Raw genomic sequence first — 19,305 nt, forward strand, 5'->3', positions numbered from 1 at the left:
TCCGGTCCTGGAGAAGCCACTCAGCAGGGGCTCTGTCCTTCCCTCCCTCCCTCCCTTACGCCGGTCTTCTTGACTGCGCTGCGTGGCCCTGGGCACGAGCACTACGCGACTGTTCACACACCAGCGTGTTCACACGTTGAGCCTTTAGGGTGTGGTGCGTCCAGGACAGAGGGCTGTGGGGAGGGCTCTGAGGCTTGCGCGCATCTGTGTGTTATTATATGTATGTATTACACAGGGTCAGGTGGCTGGCTACAGTTCACAATTAGACATTTTCTGCGCCTAAGTTGGGAATCTTCTAGAAAAAAAAGTACTGAAACAGAACTTAAACACAGAAATGAAAGAAAAGGCTCAGGGATAATCTAGAAGGGAGGGGAAAGAGCATCACCTCGGGAACCCGAGAACGTGTTGCGCGTCAGTTAACGTGAGCCCGAGCTTCCTAGCAGCCACTGCAAGAAGAGAAAGCCCGGTGAGTTTGCAGTTCTGACCAATGTGAGAGAGCGCTCCCCTGGGGGACTGGTTTTCCTGGAGGAGAGTGGAGGGTTGCTTTGTCAGATGTCTCCTTAGGGAAGAGGACGAGTGTGGTCCATGCCTTCGAAGGGCTTTTTGTCCCGTGGGTCCACGACAGAGGCTGAGGCTTTTCTGCGGGGTGTGGGTGTAGCTGAGCAGATGCCTCGACTTCCCGGCTGTGGAATCCCACGTGGACTCAGAGCGGAGAGCAGCCTCCAGGGCAGGACCCACGCAGGCCCTGTGTCTGGCTGGGCGGGTCAAGACCAGAGGACAGGGTCCCTGTTGGTCTGAGAGCCTAGGAGGGTGGACGTGGGGCGCTCGGGGGCTGTGCCTCCCCTGAGCTGAGGCACGGGCTGCAGGTGCCTGGCGTGTGAATACCGGTCAGGTGGGGCGGGGTGGGCTCGGGCCATCTTGTAGGCCAGGCCTTCACTTCCCCTGCCACCTGGCGACCGGGGCCCCAGCTCGCCCCAGATTCCACAGCCGTCTTCAGCGGGCGACGAGCAGTGCGGGAGGCTGGGCCAGCCCCTCCTGGCTCGGTGGGGACGGGAGAGGGTCCTCTCTCTGGGGCACTGGGCTCGTCCCTCTGCCACAAACCACATGAATTCCTCTGGAATTAGAGGCATTTGTGAGCCCGTGTGCACCCCTCACCCCCACCCCGTGGTGGCCAGAGGGGCTGGCCTGGGTCTCCGTTTCCCCGGAAGTTTCTGGAGGGTCTAGCACGGTGCCTAGCGGAGAGGAAGCTTGTGGCAGAACCACCATGGTATCGAACCAAGTCTCCCTCCAGAGCTGTCTGGACAACAGCCGCTAGGCCTTGAGTTGTGGGTGAAGTGGGGCCAGGTCGGCGTGTAGTTGGAGGACAGGCCCCCAGCCTCAGGCTTCCTTAGCCGGCAGGAGACCTGGCTTCCGACACTGGCCCCGCTTCCGCTGGGCGGCGAGGGGTACCAGTGCCCCATCTCCAGGCCCCAGTGTTCCCATCTGCGGAAGGGGGCTGGGGTACAGTCCGGGGGCCAGCCCGGAGGAGGCAAAAGAGCCCCACCTTGGTCCTGGCCGCCGCTGGCTTTGCCGTCCCCGGGCCCCCACCCCGCCCCGGCTCTCGCTTGGCGGTCCCCACCGCCCCAGGTGAGCCGGCCACTGGGGCACCGCCTTGACCCAGGCAAACAGGCTGGGCCAGAGGTCAAAGCACCGCCTGAGGACCCTCCTAGAGGGACAGTTCCCGCCCCCGCCGTGGGGCAGAGACCAAAGCCACGGGGAGTTCTGGAAGGCCACGGTGGTGGCTCCGGGAATCCCGCGTGCTCAGCCGGGCTGCTGGAGAGACGCACAATGAAAAACACAAAACTTAAAACGACGCTACTGACCGCGACTCTTGCTGGCCACGCCGGGCACAGCACCTGCCTTCCCTGGGCGCGTCTCACCGCAAAGTCCGACTCAGCATCTCCTTCTTCCAGACAAAAAACTGACAGCCTCAGCCGCCTTAGTGTCCGGGCGCACACTAAGTAAATTGTCGGGATTGGGATTTTAATCCTGTCGTACTGATCCTGGAATCCAGCGTCTGGGAGAGAGCACGGCTGGCCTCTGAGTCTAGAAGGAATCAAGGCTGGCAGCTGCCAGTGCCCTGGCAGGTGGGGGTGAAGCTGGCCCCTCCTGGGTGTGTGGCTGCCGGTGGAGGCCCAGGCAGGGGTGGGGCTCTGCCGAGAAGCCACCTCGATGTAGAAGCACGCGTCGCAACCACCCCGCGTGGCCAGAGCCGAGCGCGGACAAGCAAGGTGTCCGTCCATGGAGATGAGCCTCAAACAGCCTGAAAGAACCCCATCTCCTTCCACGTGGAGGAAGCTGGCTCGGGACCCTCGGCATGTGCGGCGTTGACCCTGGCTGTCCGCTTCCTCTCTGACTGGACGCTGAGCCCTGAGGGCCCGGGGACAGTCTCGGAGACCACCGTGGGAACTGGGGAAGGGCCCGTGTCTGTGTCGCCCCCCCGCGGACCACAAGCGCATGTCGGGAGCTGCTTAGCACAGTGGCGGCCTCGCCTCTGAGGGTGTCCTCGCGCCTGGCTGGCACCACAGGTGCTCCATGAAGCCGGACGGGCTGATGTCAAGGTTCCTGCGCAAAAGTCACCGTCTCCGGGAGCCCCGCCCGTCACATCACGACTCTGAGTGAGAGTGTCTGCAGTCTACACTCCAGCTTCTGCGCACCGCCCCCCCCCCCCGCCCGCTCCCCTTTTCCGGGGGCTTCTGCAAGCTCTGGGCCAGGCGACACAGAGGGCTGGGGAGCTGGGCGTCGCTCCAGAAATGACTGCGGGTGGCCGAGAGCCAGGAGAGGGAAGGAGGGCTCGTTTTCACGCTGCACGCTCGGCCCCCACGGTGGTGCAGCCGAGGGGTGAAGGACGGTAACGCCTCTGGGGGGCGTTTTCTCTCCAGGGCTCCGTCGGGCCAAGTCCAGGAGCCTGGCGGGAAGAGAGGGAACCGAGTCTGGTCGGCAGGCAGGGCCCTCGGCTCCCGGCCTCCCTGCCAGTTACTCTGAGCGTGTTTTGGCCTCATCACCGGCACTCGGTAAAGCGCTGGACTTTCTGTCCGAGACTCTCCAGAGAACCTGGTCAGCCTGGCCGTCCTCAGGAATGTTCTCAGAATTTCCATGTGGGTTTGTGCCTGCATTCATCAGCCCCCAGCCCCCTCCCTCCGTTTACGGATGGAAAAAGGGAGGGTTTCCGTGTCGGCTGAGGTCCCACGGCGGCGGAGGGAGGGCTGGCCACGCCAGGTCTCCCGCCCCCACGGGTGGCCTCCTTGGATGCAGCTCAGGAGAAGGTGGCCACCTTGGGCTTCTTCCTGACTCTGAGCCCCGAGGCCTGCACGCGGCCGGGCTTGCGTGGCTGGAGATTCAGGGAGCGTGGCCCACAGGTTCAGAGCACCCTGTGCAAACCCAGCCCCACCACCCACTGGCCGGGCCACCTGACAGGGCCACGTGACCAGTCTGGGCCTCCGTGTCCCAATCTCTAACACGGGGATGGTCGCCTCTCCTGGCAGAGCTATCCCGAGTTGGCAGGGCGAACCCAGGAGCGGGGGGCGTGCGGGTTCACCTGCACGGAGGCTGGCCAGTGGAGGGTCCACAGTGGCGGGGGTGGGGGGGTCGTCCCGTAACTTTGGTTGCAGGTGAGGCCGGCTAGCGGTGCCGAGGGGTTAATGCCACAGATGCCCCTCAGCCAGGGTGTTGGAGGATAGGGGTAGGTGCCCCCCTCTCAGGGCACCTGCAGTCTCTCAGAGCCCCCGGGGAGCCCAGCCCTCAGCACCTGCGGCAGAAACCCACTCGTGACGGCCCTCTTCCTGCCTGTCTTCGGCACTCCCCACCACGCTCCTGGTAACGTGCTTGCGCCTACACCCTCGACTGCCCCCAGATCTGCTTTAAGGGGGGCCTGGCTCAGAAAGACGGTTGCTGATCTATCACCCAGGCCCGCAGGAGGGCGACGGCCACAGGGCAGTACCCAGGGACCAACTCAGCAAGTGCTTATGCCGGTGCAAGCTGGGAGGGGAGCCACGCTTTGAGCGCAGGCTAGAAACAACTGAGGAAGGGGAAGTCAGAAGGGGGCTCTGTGCCCCTGAGATCCCCGCCGCGCCCTCGACCCAGCACAGCCCTTCACCGCCAGTCCCCGGACCGGGCAAGACGAGAGCCTCGTGGCCGGAGGGCGTGTGGCACGTTGGCTGATGCCTGGTGGATTTTCAGGCAGGCTCCTCGGAACATTCTTATCTGTGCAAAGTTGATGTCGTGTCATTAGTGGGTGAAAAATCTCTCAGGAAGTTAAACATTAAGCAGGGTGTGTGTGCTGGGCAACTCGGTCTCTCGTGCCCAGGGCTGGTGGTCAAGGCTGTGCCGTTGGTCTGGGCTTTTAGGGTTCTCTGACAGGCAGGCTCTCTAAGTGACCCTCTCTGAGAGGTGATAGCCGTGTAGCCCCGTCTCCTGGGATCTCTGATGGGCCCCAGAAATGGGCCAGTCCCTCCAAGAAATTCCCAAATGCCTCTGGTGGGCAGGAAGCTCTGGGGTGGGGAGCTGGCTGGGTAGGGCTAGACCAGGGGCTTTCCAAAGGCTCCTCAAATTCCAGAAGCCGAGCCTGGCAGGCCCCCTTCCCAGGAAGGCTTAGCTCAGTGCCAACCCGGGGGACTGGCCTGGGGGTGAACGGGAGGACAGGGGGACCGGCTGGGCCGGGGGCTGGGGCAGCATGGGCATCTTTCCCAAGCCTAGGAGGGCGGTCTTCAAGGCAGGCAGCAGTTTTCCCGAGTGGGTCCACAGAGGGGAGGGAAGGCAGCTCTCCCGACCCGAAGGACGAGCAGCCTGAGGACTCTGATGGGTGGGTCACAAAGGGGGCTCTGGCCATTTCTCCCTCCCTCCCTCCCTCCCTCCCAGAAACATTTCTCTAAAGCATCAGTTCTTGGATAGACTCTGTCCCAAATGCGGCTGTGAACAGAACCCAGTCTCTGCCCCTCCAAGGAGCCCCCAGTCTAGAGGAGCACAGACATATGAGGCTGTTTGGATGCGGTGTGACAAGCGCCTTGGCGGGAGCACAGGAGCGCAGGGAAATTTGCCTTTGAGCTGTGCCTTGAGGATGGGTAGGATTTGAATATTCAGACAAAAGGGCAGGGTATTACTTCTAGCGCATGCAAAAGTAAGGGGGTACGAAGCGTCAGGGTGGGCTGCAAAGGGGCTCTCCTCAGGAAGCCCCTGATGAGGTGGTGCAGGGACAGTGCACAACCTCGCATGTAGTCCCTTCGGATAAGTTCCACCAATGGGGAATGCCTGTCCCCTCCGACCATGTTTTATCAGAGTTTGTTTTTGTGTCTGTCTGTCATCAGCAGGCACTAGGTTGGTGCATCTGTACCCTATGGGACTAGTGGATAATAAGACACACTGGGGGTGCTGAGTGAATTCCAAAAGAGCAAATGGGTAGAACGATAGATTGTTGGATGGATGGATGGATGGATGGATGGATAGGTGAACTGGTTGGTAGGTGGGTGGGTTGGATGAGTGGATGAATGGATAGGTGGATGGATGGCTGAGTGGACAGTAGGGTGGATGGATGGATGGATGGATGGATGGGTGAATTGGTGGCTGGTAGGTGGGTGGGTGGTAGGGTGGGTTGGATGAGTGGATGAATGGATAGGGGGATGGATGGATGAGTGGACAGTGGGGTGGATGGATGGATGGATGGGTGAATTGGTGGTTGGTAGGTGGGTGGGTGGTAGGGTGGGTTGGATGAGTGGATGAATGGATAGTGGGATGGATGGCTGAATGGACAGTAGGGTGGATGGATGGATGGTTGGATGGATGGATGGATGGATGGATGGATGGATGGATGGATAGGTGAATTGGTGGCTGGTAGGTGGGTGGGTTGGATGAGTGGATGAATGGATAGTGGGATGGATGGCCGAATGGACAGTAGGGTGGATGGATGGATGGATGGTTGGATGGATGGATGGATGGATGGATGGATGGATGGATAGGTGAATTGGTGGCTGGTTGGTGGGTGGGTGGTAAGGTGGGTTGGATGAGTGGATGAATGGATAGGGGGATGGATGGCTGAGTGGACAGTAGGGTGGATGGATGGATGGATGGTTGGATGGATGGAGGGATGGATGGATGGATGGATGGATGGATGGATGGATAGGTGAATTGGTGGCTGGTAGGTGGGTGGGTTGGATGAGTGGATGAATGGATAGTGGGATGGATGGCTGAATGGACAGTAGGGTGGATGGATGGATGGATGGTTGGATGGATGTATGGATGGATGGATGGATAGGTGAATTGGTGGCTGGTTGGTGGGTGGGTGGTAGGGTGGGTTGGATGAGTGGATGAATGGATAGGTGGATGATGGATGAGTGGACAGTAGGGTGGATGGATGGATGGATGGATGGATGGATGGATGGATAGGTGAATTGGTGGTTGGTAGGTGGGTGGGTTGGATGAGTGGATGAATGGATAGTGGGATGGATGGCTGAATGGACAGTAGGGTGGATGGTTGGATGGATGGATGGATGGATAGATGGATGTATAGGTGAATTGGTGGCTGGTAGGTGGGTGGGTGGTAGGGTGGGTTGGATGAGTGGATGAATGGATAGTGGGATGGATGGCTGAGTGGACAGTAGGGTGGATGGATGGATGGATGGATGGATGGATGGATGGATGGATGGAAAGTATGGTGGCAAGGTAGATGGATGGATGGATATTTCTCATCTACTGTTTTAGTTCAAGTAAGAAATCGCACACTTTCACACAGAGTCCTAAAAACCTACCTCTTGAGCCACCTGTCGGGTGGAGATGGCCAGCCTGTCTGTAATAAACACCTTCTTGCCTTCAGTGATGCTCCCCAGGGGCCGAGGTTCCAGCTACCAGTCAGGGCGATGCTTGCTGTAGAAGGTGGAGGCTTCTCCGGGGGGTTCAGTTCCTGAGGAGGGGGTGGGTACCTGTGGATGGCAAGTCTTTGTCACTGATAGTTCCGCGAAGGGACAACCACCTAACTACCCCGCCTGCTCCATGGTCTGATCTGCAGCTTGGGGAATGGGTTTGTAGTCCCTCAGGTTTGGGACCTACAGGCTGGGGGGTTCCCTAGGGTACTCGTCCATTAGTACTTAGAGAATCACCTATGCTCTTGTCACAGGAAGCGTCTCAAACACCGGAAAAGGGGCAGCGTTCAGGGAGCGGAGAACCCAGGGCTGACCCCCCAGGTGGACCGAGCCTTTAGGAAGCCCCAGCTGGCGTGGGGGTGGCCTGGGGTCACCCCTCCAGGCGCCCCGCGTCCAGATATGAGCCATCACATCCCGTCTTCACAGAAGGCCCTGGACCTTGAGGGTCTTTGCTCCCCTCCTCCCACCCCCCCCCCACCCCCCCCACCCCCCCCCCCCCCCCCCCCCGGCTCCTCTGGGCCTGTTGAGATCAATGGGCATCAGCGGGGGGCGGGGCCACTGAGGGGCCTGCAGGGCAGATGGGAAGGTAAGCCCGGATCTTTCCGGAAGAACAGGATTGGCCGTGAGCTGGGCCCCACCCGCCGTCCTCCTACGTGGCGCGGAGGTGACCGCCCCCCGAAATCCGCGAGGAGGGCGTTCAGAGTGGGGTCGAGAGCTGAGGCTCTGGTGTCGTCCGAACCCTCTGCTGCTGTGCGGCCTGGGCGCCCGGACCGGGTCGGGCTGGAGCGTGTGGAGCCCGACGCGGCGCCGGCCTCCCCATCGCGGGCATCAGCACCGCGGGGCGAGGGCCAAGGGCAGTGTGCTCAGCGTGACCTTAGCTACGGGCTCGTCCCGCGGGTCTGAGTAACGGGGCGGCTTCTCCGTGGGCCTGACGTGAGGGGTCAGGAGGAGGTGTGGCCCCTGCAGAAAGCCCCGGCGTCCCCGGCGGAGGGGTCCTGTTTGCCTCCCCGCCCCCACCCCGGCCCCCGCGACCTCGTGGGGACCTCGCCAGGATGGTGGCGCCTCCGAGGGTGACAGCGCGTGTGCGGTACGCGGGAGCGCCGGGGCCACGGCCGTCCGGAAATGTCGTCTCCGACGCTCGCGCTGTCCTTGTGATGCTGAACGTCACCAGCTTCCTGGCGTCCAGTCCTGGGCGGCCGGGGGTCCGCGCCGTCGCCCCTGTGCTGCTCGTCATAAATTGACCAGGCGGTGCCCCGCCCCCCCGGGCGCGCGGAGAGGAAGGGGGCGTGGCCTCAGCCGGCCTCTTCCTCTGCGGGGACCAGGCTGCTCCCGTGGAGAGGCCACATGTCGCACGGGGGGGGGGGGGGGGGGGGGGGGGCCGTGGTGCCGAGACGGGAAGGGAGGCAGCGACCCCGCTGCTGTCGGAAAGCCCAGCGGTAGGGCACCTGTGGTCCCGCCAGCTGTGCCCTTCGGAGGCCGGGGCTCGGCCACCCCACGCGAAGCCTGGGCCCACGGTGACCGATCTGGCCCTGTTTGCAGGGGTCTGGGATGTGGAGGGGCCGGAGGGAAAGCCCAGGAAGGCAGGGGGGCCCCCCCTTCCCTCCGAGACACATTTACAATTCAATTGTGAAATGGGACAAAACTTCGACACCCCCTTTGGGCATCTCAATTTTCCTTTTTAAAGGTTCTGCTCCTCCTAGTGAATTTATTTACTTCTAAATTGGCTTTTATGTTGTGTTGACAGGCGGGAGGGCGGGGTGGGCCGGGAGGCCTGCCAAGCCTTCCTTCTCTACCCTGGGGGGAGCTCCAGTGAGGACCCAATGACCACGGGAGCCCTGTTCTCTCATGACGTGGGCTGTGGCGCCCAATCGTTAACAGCAGCGCTGGTTCGAATCCCAGCTTTGCTGTTCACTAGCTGTGTGGCTCTAGGCCAGTTCCCAGCATCTCTGAGCCTGTCTCCTAAGTGGAGGAATGCACGATGCAGGTGCCAGGCCGGGGAGGCACGGTGCCCTGTGTGGGCATGCACGCGTGTATATGTGTTCCCGTGTCTGTGCGAGCGTGTGCACATGCATGTGGGGGGGGGCCCAGGGCACGCAGGTGGGGGGTATGGATGTGGGACAAGGAAGAAAAGGAAGCGTGCGGTGCCATGATTCAGGGGAGACAGGTGCCAAGCAAGTGGACAGAGGGGGCAGGAAAGCAAAGGCAGGGGGGAGAGGGGGTAAGGGAGGGGCGGGGTGGGGAGGGGAGGCCTGGCTGTGAGTCAAGCCTCCAGACACAAGCAGGTGGTGGCCGTGGTGGGGGAGGGCTGCAGTGACCAGAGCAGAAGCGTGGGTGAGGGACGGGGACTCCCGCAGAGTCAGGCCCCCTGATAAGCATGGGAAGGTTTCCCGGGGTGGGAGGCAACGGGTGGTGCTTTAGACGGTTCTGGATTGGCCAGCAGATTATTTCCACACTCCTCCTGGGCCACCCCACGTGTCACCGACAACAAAGAGGGTGGGGGTCCACAGAAGCTCCTCTAGAGGGCCCGCTCTCGTGGGGCAGGAGGAGAGGGACAGCGGTGGTTGGGAGGCCGCCTGCCCCTGGGAACGGCCACTTCCCGCTTTCCTGGTCCGCGGCTGGATTTAGGGCAACGCTGCCCCTGCCCACCAATATCTCAATTTGCTTCCAGTACGTTCCCCAGCAGACGTCCCAAAGCCCCATCCCATCTCTGCGGGGCTGAGGTGCTGGGGAGATCCTTCCCAGTGTTGGTGTGGGTCTGGTGTGCGTGCGGGGAGGAGACCGTGCGCCACACCACTGTCGCCCCCACCCCCCCCCACCCCCCCCCCGCCCCAGGGACGCCTCAGCTTCGGTGTGGCCCCGCCCGTGTCCAGCCAGGAGCAAGCAGCCCGGCCCACACTCACCAAGACTCCCCACAGCCCCGCCGGGCGGTGCCTGCCGAGGCCTGAACGTCTCAGCGCCCCGGGCTGCAGACTGCTCGGCACGGGTCTGCAGACGCCTGGCATCTTCGCGGGTGCGCGCCGGCGCCCCGCTCTCCTGGGGGCCTGGCGTGAGTCCCGCCCCGACGCTGCCTTTCATTTCCTTATTTGCTTCCCCAGCCCTCCGTTCATTTGCTCATTTCCTGTCTCTGGGCCACACGGCCCTGGATGCAAACCCCTGGTCACCGCAGGCCGTGGCGGGGGGCAGCATCACATCTGCATAGGCAGCACTAAGCCCGGCGTGGAGGGATGCCCACGGCCCCCGGGACAGAGCCCAGACTCCTCGCCCTGCGCTCGTCTCCACTATGCTGTGCTCTGGCCACACTGCCTTCCGTCGGCCCCCAGGACGGGGGCTGCTCCTTCTGCCTGGGCCTGGCGTTCCCTGGCCGCCTTCTCCTCCCCATCTGGACGGCTCCTCCCATCCTCGCTGTCTCAGGTTGCATGTGACTTCTTCCAGGCAGCCCTCCCTGATTCCCCCCAGTCTGGATTGGGGCCCCCCCCCAACGTGTGCGCTCTGAGCTTGTGCGGCCAAGGCCCCGCCACGTACCATCAGAGCCACCGGTTGAGGCCCAGAGACCTCAGGAGCCAGAAGCCGCTCCTGCCTGCCATGGCCTCTCCCAGCCCAGCACAGGCGGGTGTCAAATGTTCGAGGAACAAGTGAGGGAATGAGGGAATGAACGAAAGGCCCCCCCCTCTCCCCCACTCATTCCGAGGCTTTGGGCGACCCAGGAGGTAAACTTTCTGGGCCGATGGGATTCCTTCAGGATGTTGCTGATGCACACCGGCGGGGGGACTCGGCTCCCCTGGAGGCCCGTGGGACCCACGGAGGGAAAGGGCTACTCGGGGCGGGCGCCGGCTGACCTGGGGAAGGACTCGGCCTCTGCCAGGCCCCACGAAGGAGCGCCGGGGCCCCAGTTCTCAAGTCAGGCAGGCATGAGGCTGGCAGAGGTCCCCGGGGCCCGTCATGGGCACTTCTGGGAGGGGGAGGGGGGCGGGTGTGAGGCCAGGTGTCCCTCAGCTGTCCTCACCGGGGTCCTCCTGACGTGACCCTTGTGTCCCCACTGGATCTTCACGGGAACCTCCATTTTATGGAACGGTCTTCTGAGGTAGAGAGAGGGCACCCAGTTGTTCAAGCGGAGGCGAGGACCCTCACTCTGCTCAGTGTCTGCCCTCAAGGAGCTCCCCGTCTGCCAGATGGAAAAGGGCAAGTCTACCGGACCCTTGGAATCTGCTGAGCAGTGACCCATTCCCCTCCCTCCCGGCCTCACCAGACTGGAGCCCAGAGTTCAGAGGTATAGCCTCACCTCCAGGTGGGGCAGGAACCTCCCCCGCAATGGAGGGGGCCATGCAGTCCCCTGTAACGTCAGTCTCCTCCCCTGTGGAATGGGGTCAGCATACACTGCCCCACCCCTATCGTGAGGGGCCACTGAAGTCACACCTAGAAGGAAGGACCCAGGGCCAGGCACCCAGGAGGTGCCTAATTATCGCATAAGATGCCAGGACAGACTGAGGGATCTCCTTGGGGCCCCGCCGTGCCCCCACCCCTTGCTGGGAGGCCCCCAGCGCCCCAGGCTCTTCCCTGTGGGGTGGACATGGGCACTACTTCCATGGGCGGTGGGGGATGGGAGGTGGGGAACCGGGGCGCGGGGGACCCGCAGGCAGGACTGTGGCGGGGATCCCCAGCCGGAGAGAGCGAGGCGGGCACGGTCAGGCCAGCTCCCCGCCGGCCTCACAGCCGGGCTCACCTCCCCAGGGCTTTGCGCAAACCTCTGAGTGTTGCCCCGCCCCCGCCGAGGGCCCCCTCTCCGTCTCCCAGTGGGTCCTAGCTTCCGGGGGTCACCACACAGGCTCCCAGTCCGACCAAGGCGAACCGGGAGCGGCCGGCTGGGTGCGTCCCCGGAAGGGGCCAGGGTCCGGAACGTGCTGAGGAGGCAGATCTGAAGCAGCTCTGGGAAGGGTTCCTTCCGGAAGCGTCATCCCAGAGTGGATCTGCCGGCTCTGATGAGGACTGAGCCCCTCGTCGCTAGCGGTGACCAAGCAGACGGGAGCCGGCCCGAGCCGGCCATCCCTCAGACTCAAGGAGGCCTCGGCGTTGACCTCTCCCCGCCCAGCGGACGGGCCGGTGGGCCCACGTGGACATCGGGCCGCCTCCCGCTCCGTCCCCAGGAGGGACACCTGACCCTGTGGTCGCCCGAGAGAACTGGGTTCGATGTTTTGAAGAAGTGGCTTTTTATCAGAGAGCCCTCGGGGAGTCCGCACGGCCCCCAACGAAATTGTATCTGTTGTTTCAAGGAGGGGAGGAAGCTGGTTGGGGGGGGGCCTGGGATTTATGGCTTCCCTGAGCCCCACGGCTGCTGCGGGGTCCTCTTAACAGATGGGCTACGTGGCCGCTGGCTCCCCTCCCCTCCTCCCCCTCCCCTCTCTCCCCCTCCTTCTCCCCTTCCCTCTCTCCTCTCCTCTCCTCTTCCCCCCTCCCCTCTCTCCTTCCCCTCCCTCTCTCCCCTCTTCCTTCCCTCTCCCCTCTCCTCTTCCCCCTCCCCCTCTCTCCCCTCTCTCCCTCCCCTCTCCCCTTCTCCCTCCCTCTCTCCCCTCCCTCTCTCCCCTCTCCCCTTCCCCTCTGTCTCTCCCCCTTCCCCTCCCTCTCCCCCCTCCCCTTCCCTCTTTCCCCTCTCCTTCCTTCTCACACACTCACCCACTCTCACAGACACTCATTCACACTCACTCACACGCATATCCACACACTGTCTCACGCGTTCAGGCTCCAGCTACAGCCTCCTGGTCCTTGTATGAGCTCTTCCTCTGTGGGAATACCCCACCTGGACCCCACCTCCTTCACCCCTGCCAGCATGGCTACGTTGCCTCCTCCAGGCAGCCCTCCCTCCCTGTGCTCATCCAGCCCCGTGAGCTTCCACACCTGAGCACGTGCGTCATGCGTTTCCGGCACTGGTGGCAGGCCCCATGCCCAGTACACAGCAGGCGCTCACTCAGTGCTGGCTGGATTGCTGTTTGCCACAGAGCGGACGGGGAAGGTGGCTCGGGCCCTCCCAAACCCAGCCGTGCGGTGGGTCTCTTTCAGGGGACCCCCAGGCCCGGCCCCTGGGGCCATCTGAACTTCTCAGCCTAGGAGGCCGCTGCGGCCAGGACCCGGGGCCGGGACCGTGTGGGGTTTGTCCTCGGGTCCGTGGGCACCACCACATACCTCCTCTCTCCTGGGAATGGCACCGTCTAGGAGATTCGCTCCCCTGGGGTCCAGAAACCGGAATGGATGGAGCTGGGAGCCCCCCCAAGCCCCTCGGCCAGAGCGCGTCAGCTGGGCCCCGGGGAGCTGAGGTCTCCGACAGTGGGGACGGTCCCTGGCTGGGTCCCAGGAGCATGAGGTGTTGTCTTAGAAGTGCTATGCGTCCCAGGGGCCGTCGGACTCCACAGGGCCTCGGGGAGGGTGGCGTGTGTGCACCTGACCCCTCTTCCCTAGAGACATTGTGTGGACCCGCCCCTCCCGGCCCTGGCACCGAGGGCTCCGGTGAGGAAGGGGCTGCTGGGAGCCCACAGACCCCTCCCCGGCCCACGCAGGGGGTGAATCGCCTCCAGTGTCACGTGCCTGGCCCTTGGGTGGGTGGGGCTGGCAGGGCTCTGGTCTCCGGGGCGAGGGTGCAGGGCAGGGGCAAGGAGAGCCCGAGGGTTGGGCGGCCTGAGTTTCCTCAGAGTCTGAGTCACCAGTCTCCGAATCTCGGCTGACACCCTGGTCAAGGATCCTCGCTTGGGAACGTCCACCTTCCCAGCCAGAGAGGGTGTGGGAACCCCTCGAGTGGTCTCAGCCTGAGGACGCCAGCCAGGGGGCCGGATGGGCAGCTCTGGGCACCATGACGGCCGGACCCTGGAGCAGGAGCTTAGGGACGGGATGCCGCACGCCCTGCGAGGCCCTGCATGCCTGAGCCCCCCCCCCCCCCCCCGCCTTGCTGAACGTGACTTCGCCCCCAACCTTTGAGAAAGCGTAGCTCTGATGTTCGCCAGGAGAACGGGTGCGTGGGCGAGACCGCGAGCCAGGAGGGGCGGGCGAAACGTCCAGGAGGGAGAGGGGACAGGGCTCGGGTGGCAGGAGGCACCCCCTGAGAGCCCCGTGCCTTGCACGGAGGAGACTGGGAGCAAGGGGCACGTGCCAGGCCTGTCCACAGCGGCCGGGGGGTCACCCGCCGATGACGGAAAGGAGATGCAAATGTGCACGCGCTGGGGGGCCACCGGGGCCCTGCCCGCGAGGTCTCCACGCTGTCGACGCCCCAGGCGTCCTTGCAATGGCACAGATCGATAAATCCACGTGGGGCCACACCCACGCACCGCACGGGGACCTCACGCAGGGTCTTGCGACAGCAGCCGGGCGCAAAGTAGCAAGTGAGCAAAACCCATCATCTGAAGTTAAAATGGGCAAGAGTGATCCCAGCTGTTAGGAGTCAGGACGGGGCCGTGGGGGGGGGGGGGACGCTGGGGGCTCTGGGGCCACTTCTGGGGCTGGTTCTTGCCTGAGTAGTGCCTATGCAGAGTGCCGCCTTGTCAGAAGCAAACACCTTCCTGTGTGTTTGCTACACTTTGATTTAAAAAAAAAATCGAGAAGTTATATTTAAAGGCGGATGCCCCCAGCTGAGTCCCCCAGTTACCTGGAGGCCCAGCTCCTTCCCGGTTTTGGAGGCTGAGGTTTGTTATCAGTCGGGAGCCCTTGGCCTGCCACCCGGGAGGCTGGGGTCAGGGTCTCCCCGGGCTGGTGGAGGCTGGGCCTGGGACTCGCGGACAAGCGTGGCTAGGACCCGTGGCTAGGACCCACGCAGGCTGGGTCCAGAAGCCTCCGTGCGGGCTCAGGTAAGAGGGAGATGGGGGCCTGAAGCCGACGCTGCATCTCGTGTGAGCAGCCGGCAGGGGAAGGGACCCGTGGAACGGGGGGGGGGGGGCGCGCCTCAGGAGGGGCACCGCTCGGCTCCTCGAGGGTCCCTCCGGCACCAGCGCTGAGCTGGTCTGTGTCCTGGGCACCGTGCCAAACACTGGGAAGAAGAAACGATTCCATCAGCCCTGGACGTAAGAGGACGGGAGCAGGTGAGGCTGGGCGCCCGAAGCCGGCCTGTGTGCGCGTGTGTGCCTGTCTGTGCGAGCACGTGCGTGTGTCCGTGCACGGGGTCCACAATGCACACAATCGCCGCCAAAGAAATGGACGTGTTCTTTGGAAAGAGGATGCTTTTTTGAATTTCAATTGGCTGTCTTAACAATGTCTGTTTAATTAGTGTGTTTTGAAGGGGAAATGAAGGAAAATTATAATTCATCCGAGAAAATGGTTGTACGTGCTCAGCCCTTCTATCGGGTTCCGGGGGAGCCGCCCCGGGGCCAGCCAGGCCAGAGGAGGGAGGGATGAGGCGCCGCGGCCCGGGGGCCGGGGGACTCGCGGACGAGCGTGGCTAGGGTGATGCGCCCATCTGGGTGCTGGCAGAGCGCTGGGCGCAGCGGCACGACTGGGGCGGGGGGCCGGGGCCCTCCCCTCCTGGGCTTCGCAATCCAGGAGCTGTGGGCGGTGGCAGAGAGTTTCCGTAGAGGGAACCGGGGCCACTGGAGACGTGGGTTTGAATGGATTCCCTCACTCTTCTCTGCCAGAACTCGCCCAGACTCAGCTCTCTTATTTGTAAGGTTTGTAAAAAGGTGGTGCTGAGGGCGAACCAGATCAAGCAATGACCAAGAGGGGACTTCCCAAGCCTCAGGTCCTGGAGGAACATGGCCACAGTGCACCAGGGGCAGCTCTCTGTCCCACGAAGGGCCGGGTCTCGGCCCGGCTCCTCTGTGCCCTCCCGGCTCCGTGAGGTGGGCGCACGGGGCCTGGCACTTTGTGAGGGCTCCCGAGGGCGTCCCGATTGCTCAAGGCTGCGTCGTGCACAGCCGAGTCCCCGGCGGTCTCCCCGAGCCCCACTCCCGGCGGTAGCCCGCCCCCTGAGGAGGTCCCTTCGGGGGCCTGCCCTGCCCTGGCCTGTTCGAAGGCGGCCACACACAGGTGCGTCCTTTCCACCTGACCGGCTCCTGAGTCTCCCTGCGGGGCCCATGCCCTTCCGGGAGGGTCTCCCCCACCCGGCCCCCCACCCCCCTGCTGGCTTTGGCCTGGGCCGGGAGTGGGGAGTTCTGGATTCCTCCTCCTCGCCCCGCCCCCTCTGCACCTGGGGCACCAGCCCGGGCAAGAGTGCCAAAGGAGTGCAGGCAGCTCTTGCCCAGCACACTCAGGTGTCGGCTCCCACAGGAGGAGGTGGCTCGGGGAGAAAGGCACGGGGGGCCCCGATTTCCAGGCGAGCAGGGCCCCAGGCCGTCTGCATCTTTGGGGTCCATGAGGAGCACCCTCCACAACACCCTCGCTGTCCAACGAAGCAGCAACTGCCCCTTCCTGGATGCCCCGCCAGCCAGGCGAGGGCCAGACCCTTGTTCTCTGGTTTTTAGTGGAAAGTCACCCCCACCCCCCCCGTTGGGGAGGTGAGGGAGGCGGGAGTACCGGCCTCGTCGGCACCACCGTTAATGACCGGCTGGCTTCCGTCCCCAAATGGGACGCTGAAACCCCCTCCCTGCTCTGCAGAGAGCGGCCGCACACATGGGCTTCCTGCAGGGCAGGGGCACAGGGCGCTCCCAAGCACCACGCCCGCCGTGGGCTCCCCCTGCCTGTGCCCTCCATCCCTCCAGCCTCGGGCGGCTGCCCACCCGTCCCATCTTGCCCACCCCCTGCCTCTGCTGCTAGTTCCGCCGAGCGCCGTGTGCCCACAGGGTCCGCACAGCTGCCTTCCGGGCGCTGGCTTCCCTACTCCCCATTGTTGGGCACCTGGGAGGGCTCCAGGTCCTGGCTGGATGAATAGCGTTGCTATAACCATCTTGGCACGAGCTGCCGCTTTCCCCTGCCGATCACGTTATTTCCCTCCTGCGAGGGTTTGGGTGCTTTCCCTGACACGTTCTCTTTTGCACCCAGGAGCTGGCAGGACGCCTCCCCCAAGTTGGCGGCCACCCAGGCTGCCGAGCCTTGGCCTCTCGCAGCAGACGAGACCGCCCTGGGAGCCGGGGACCTCTCCCTTCGCTTTCGGCGCGTGTGTGGCCAGCCCCGTGCCCCGCACCGTGCGCGCACATGACTTCGGTCGGGCCGGGACCAGCTTCTTCGTTTCACGGAGTCAGACGCCGAGGCTGAGATTTCAGCAGCCCCACGGATGCAGTGGGAGGGAGCTGGATTTGACCCGGGCTGGTCTGGCCGGAGGCCAGGGCCATTACCAAGAGCTCATCCTCAGGACCCCTCCTGTGCCCACAGTGACCTTGTGCCCGTCTCCGGGTATCCACTGCACTTTCCTTGCCCTGGGAGGTGTGTCTGCACCCCCCGTTCCCTCCTGCTGTCTCATCTCGCGGACTCCTCCCGGGGCTCACGGGCCCTTGCGGAGCCAGGAGGACCCTGACTGGGCCGTCTTGGGCATCTCACGGGCTCCAGGGTGGTCCCTGAGGGCAGGGACCTAAGTTGCTGCGTGTGCTGTCTGGAGGCAGGCCACAGTGCAAGGCCACGGCTCTCCCTCTAGCTCCTTTGTCCCCACAGGCCTTGGCTAGAGCTTCCTGGACAGGTGGATAGATGCACAGACGGTCAGCTGGACAGGCAGCTGGTGGATGTACCATAGGACGTGTCACAGAAGCCCCGGAAGGGAGCCACGGGAGCCACGTGTGAGGGGATAGGAGAGCTGAGCTGCGTCCCACGCCCTGGCTGTGTGTCAGCAGGGTGGAGGGCCTCTCCGTGACGGCTCACCCCTGGGAAGGACACGGCAAGCCCAGGTTCCCCTCCTGCACCCATGGCAGACATGACTAATCGAGCACGGCTCCTTTTGCTGAGCCTGGCTCCCAGCCCTCCTTGTGCAGCCACGACCAGCCGATGGCAGCCGGTGCCGAGGCCAGCCTGGCCATCCCGCAGTGAGGTATGATCGAGACCTCAGTAGCTGACGCCCAGATTCGCCGGCCCCACCAGCCTGTGGGTATCGACAGGGTCCCTGGAGGGGTGCGGCTCAGCATCTCTCTCTGCCTGCCCTCCCCACCAGCCAGCCTGCTTCACTCACGGGACCCTCCCAGCTGGCTGCCCCAAGGATCGTGGCGCCACACCCCAGAGGCTCCAGGCTGCCCAGTCAAGGCCCAGCCCCACACTGGCATTATGCTGGGGGGGGGGGGGGGCGGACAGCCTAGGCATGGCTTCGCGGGCACCGGGCAGAGACGCTCCAATCCCTGGGGCCTCAGCGATCCCAGCTTCCAGGGCCCCATCTCCAACTGCGTGTGCCAGTGGGGTCTGGGGTGGGGCCTGGTCACCTGCATTTTCCACAAACAGGTGCAGGGTTCTGGTACCACCCCCGGGAGAGCACAGCCTGGCCAGTCAGGCCCCTGTGGCTGGCTGAGCACCAGCCCCACCCCCCACCCCAGGCCACAGGAGATATCTTCCCGAACGACAGGTCCAGCCTGGGGCAGGGCTGGGAGGGGGCCCACAAAGAGCCTTACAGCATTCTTCAAGGGGAGGGGACTCTCACATTCTGTTCCTCGGGGTGGCCACTCGTCTGCTTGCTTGCTGGGGCCAGGCGGGTCCTCTCCAGACCCTCCCTCCCCCTGCTCTACCCGCTCCAGTCCTGCCTGACCGAGCTGCAGCCCCCTCTTGGTCTGTGTGGTCTCTCCGAGCCCTCTGTCAGCCCTACGTGGGGCCCAGTGTCTGTCACCTGTCCCCAAACAGCTCTGGTAGTGAAGGGTGTGCTGGGTGCTGGGCCGGGGCCCAGACAGGATTCCAGCTTGGGTCACGGAACCCTTACTACACCCTGGGGAGGCTGGGTGACCGGATCTGATCTGTCCACTCGGGTCTGAATCTGGGTTTTACCCCTTGGAGCTGTGTGACTGTGGGCAGTTACTCAGCCTCTCTGGGCCTCATTTCCTATCCCCGTGACATGCACAGCCATGCACCTGCCTGGGGTGTTGGGGGAATCACGTGGCACCAAGAAAATCGGGGGTAGAACGGGCCCCTTATGATGATGGCGTGCCAGAGGCACGGGCACAGCCCTGCCGGAGCCCAGGCTCGAGATGGCGCGTGCACAGCTGGCACGGGGGTACTGGTATTAATGCCGACGCGTCACCCGACAGCCCGTTCCCCTCGACGGGGGCTGCAGCCTGTGAGCCGAGGCGCCGGGACGCGCTCTGCGCTCGGAGACGCCGCCCGGCCGCCTCCCAGGTGGGGCCCACCCGCCAGCCCGCTGCGGCTGCCCACGGCCGCCTCCGCCCGCCAGGATCCTGGCCACACACAGCCCATGCTTCCCCCGCCGAGAGTCAACAGACCCATTTTAGCAACGTGGAAGCCACAGAAAAGCAGAAAGTTGTAAACAGACTGTCCCGAGGCCCCCTCCCCACCCCTGGCCTCCAGGAGTCCGCTGCCCTGTGGGTTA

The 19,305-nt window shown here is 63.9% G+C and overlaps 1 protein-coding gene across 1 annotated transcript; it reads right to left on the bottom strand.

Annotated features, from left to right (window-relative positions):
* Positions 1 to 2,001: 2,001 nt before the first annotated feature.
* LOC131491112 (lysine-specific demethylase 6B-like) lies at positions 2,002 to 8,124 on the bottom strand. Its single transcript, XM_058693629.1, has 3 exons — positions 7,934 to 8,124; positions 6,780 to 6,950; positions 2,002 to 2,947 (listed from the first exon to the last, which is right to left on the bottom strand). The coding sequence occupies exons 1-3, from the start codon at positions 8,122 to 8,124 to the stop codon at positions 2,641 to 2,643; spliced, it is 669 nt and encodes a 222-aa protein (XP_058549612.1). The 3' UTR covers positions 2,002 to 2,640.
* Between the last annotated feature and the right edge of the window lie 11,181 nt (positions 8,125 to 19,305).

This window comes from Neofelis nebulosa, chromosome 12 (genome assembly GCF_028018385.1).
Source record: "Neofelis nebulosa isolate mNeoNeb1 chromosome 12, mNeoNeb1.pri, whole genome shotgun sequence".
NCBI lineage: Eukaryota > Metazoa > Chordata > Mammalia > Carnivora > Felidae > Neofelis > Neofelis nebulosa.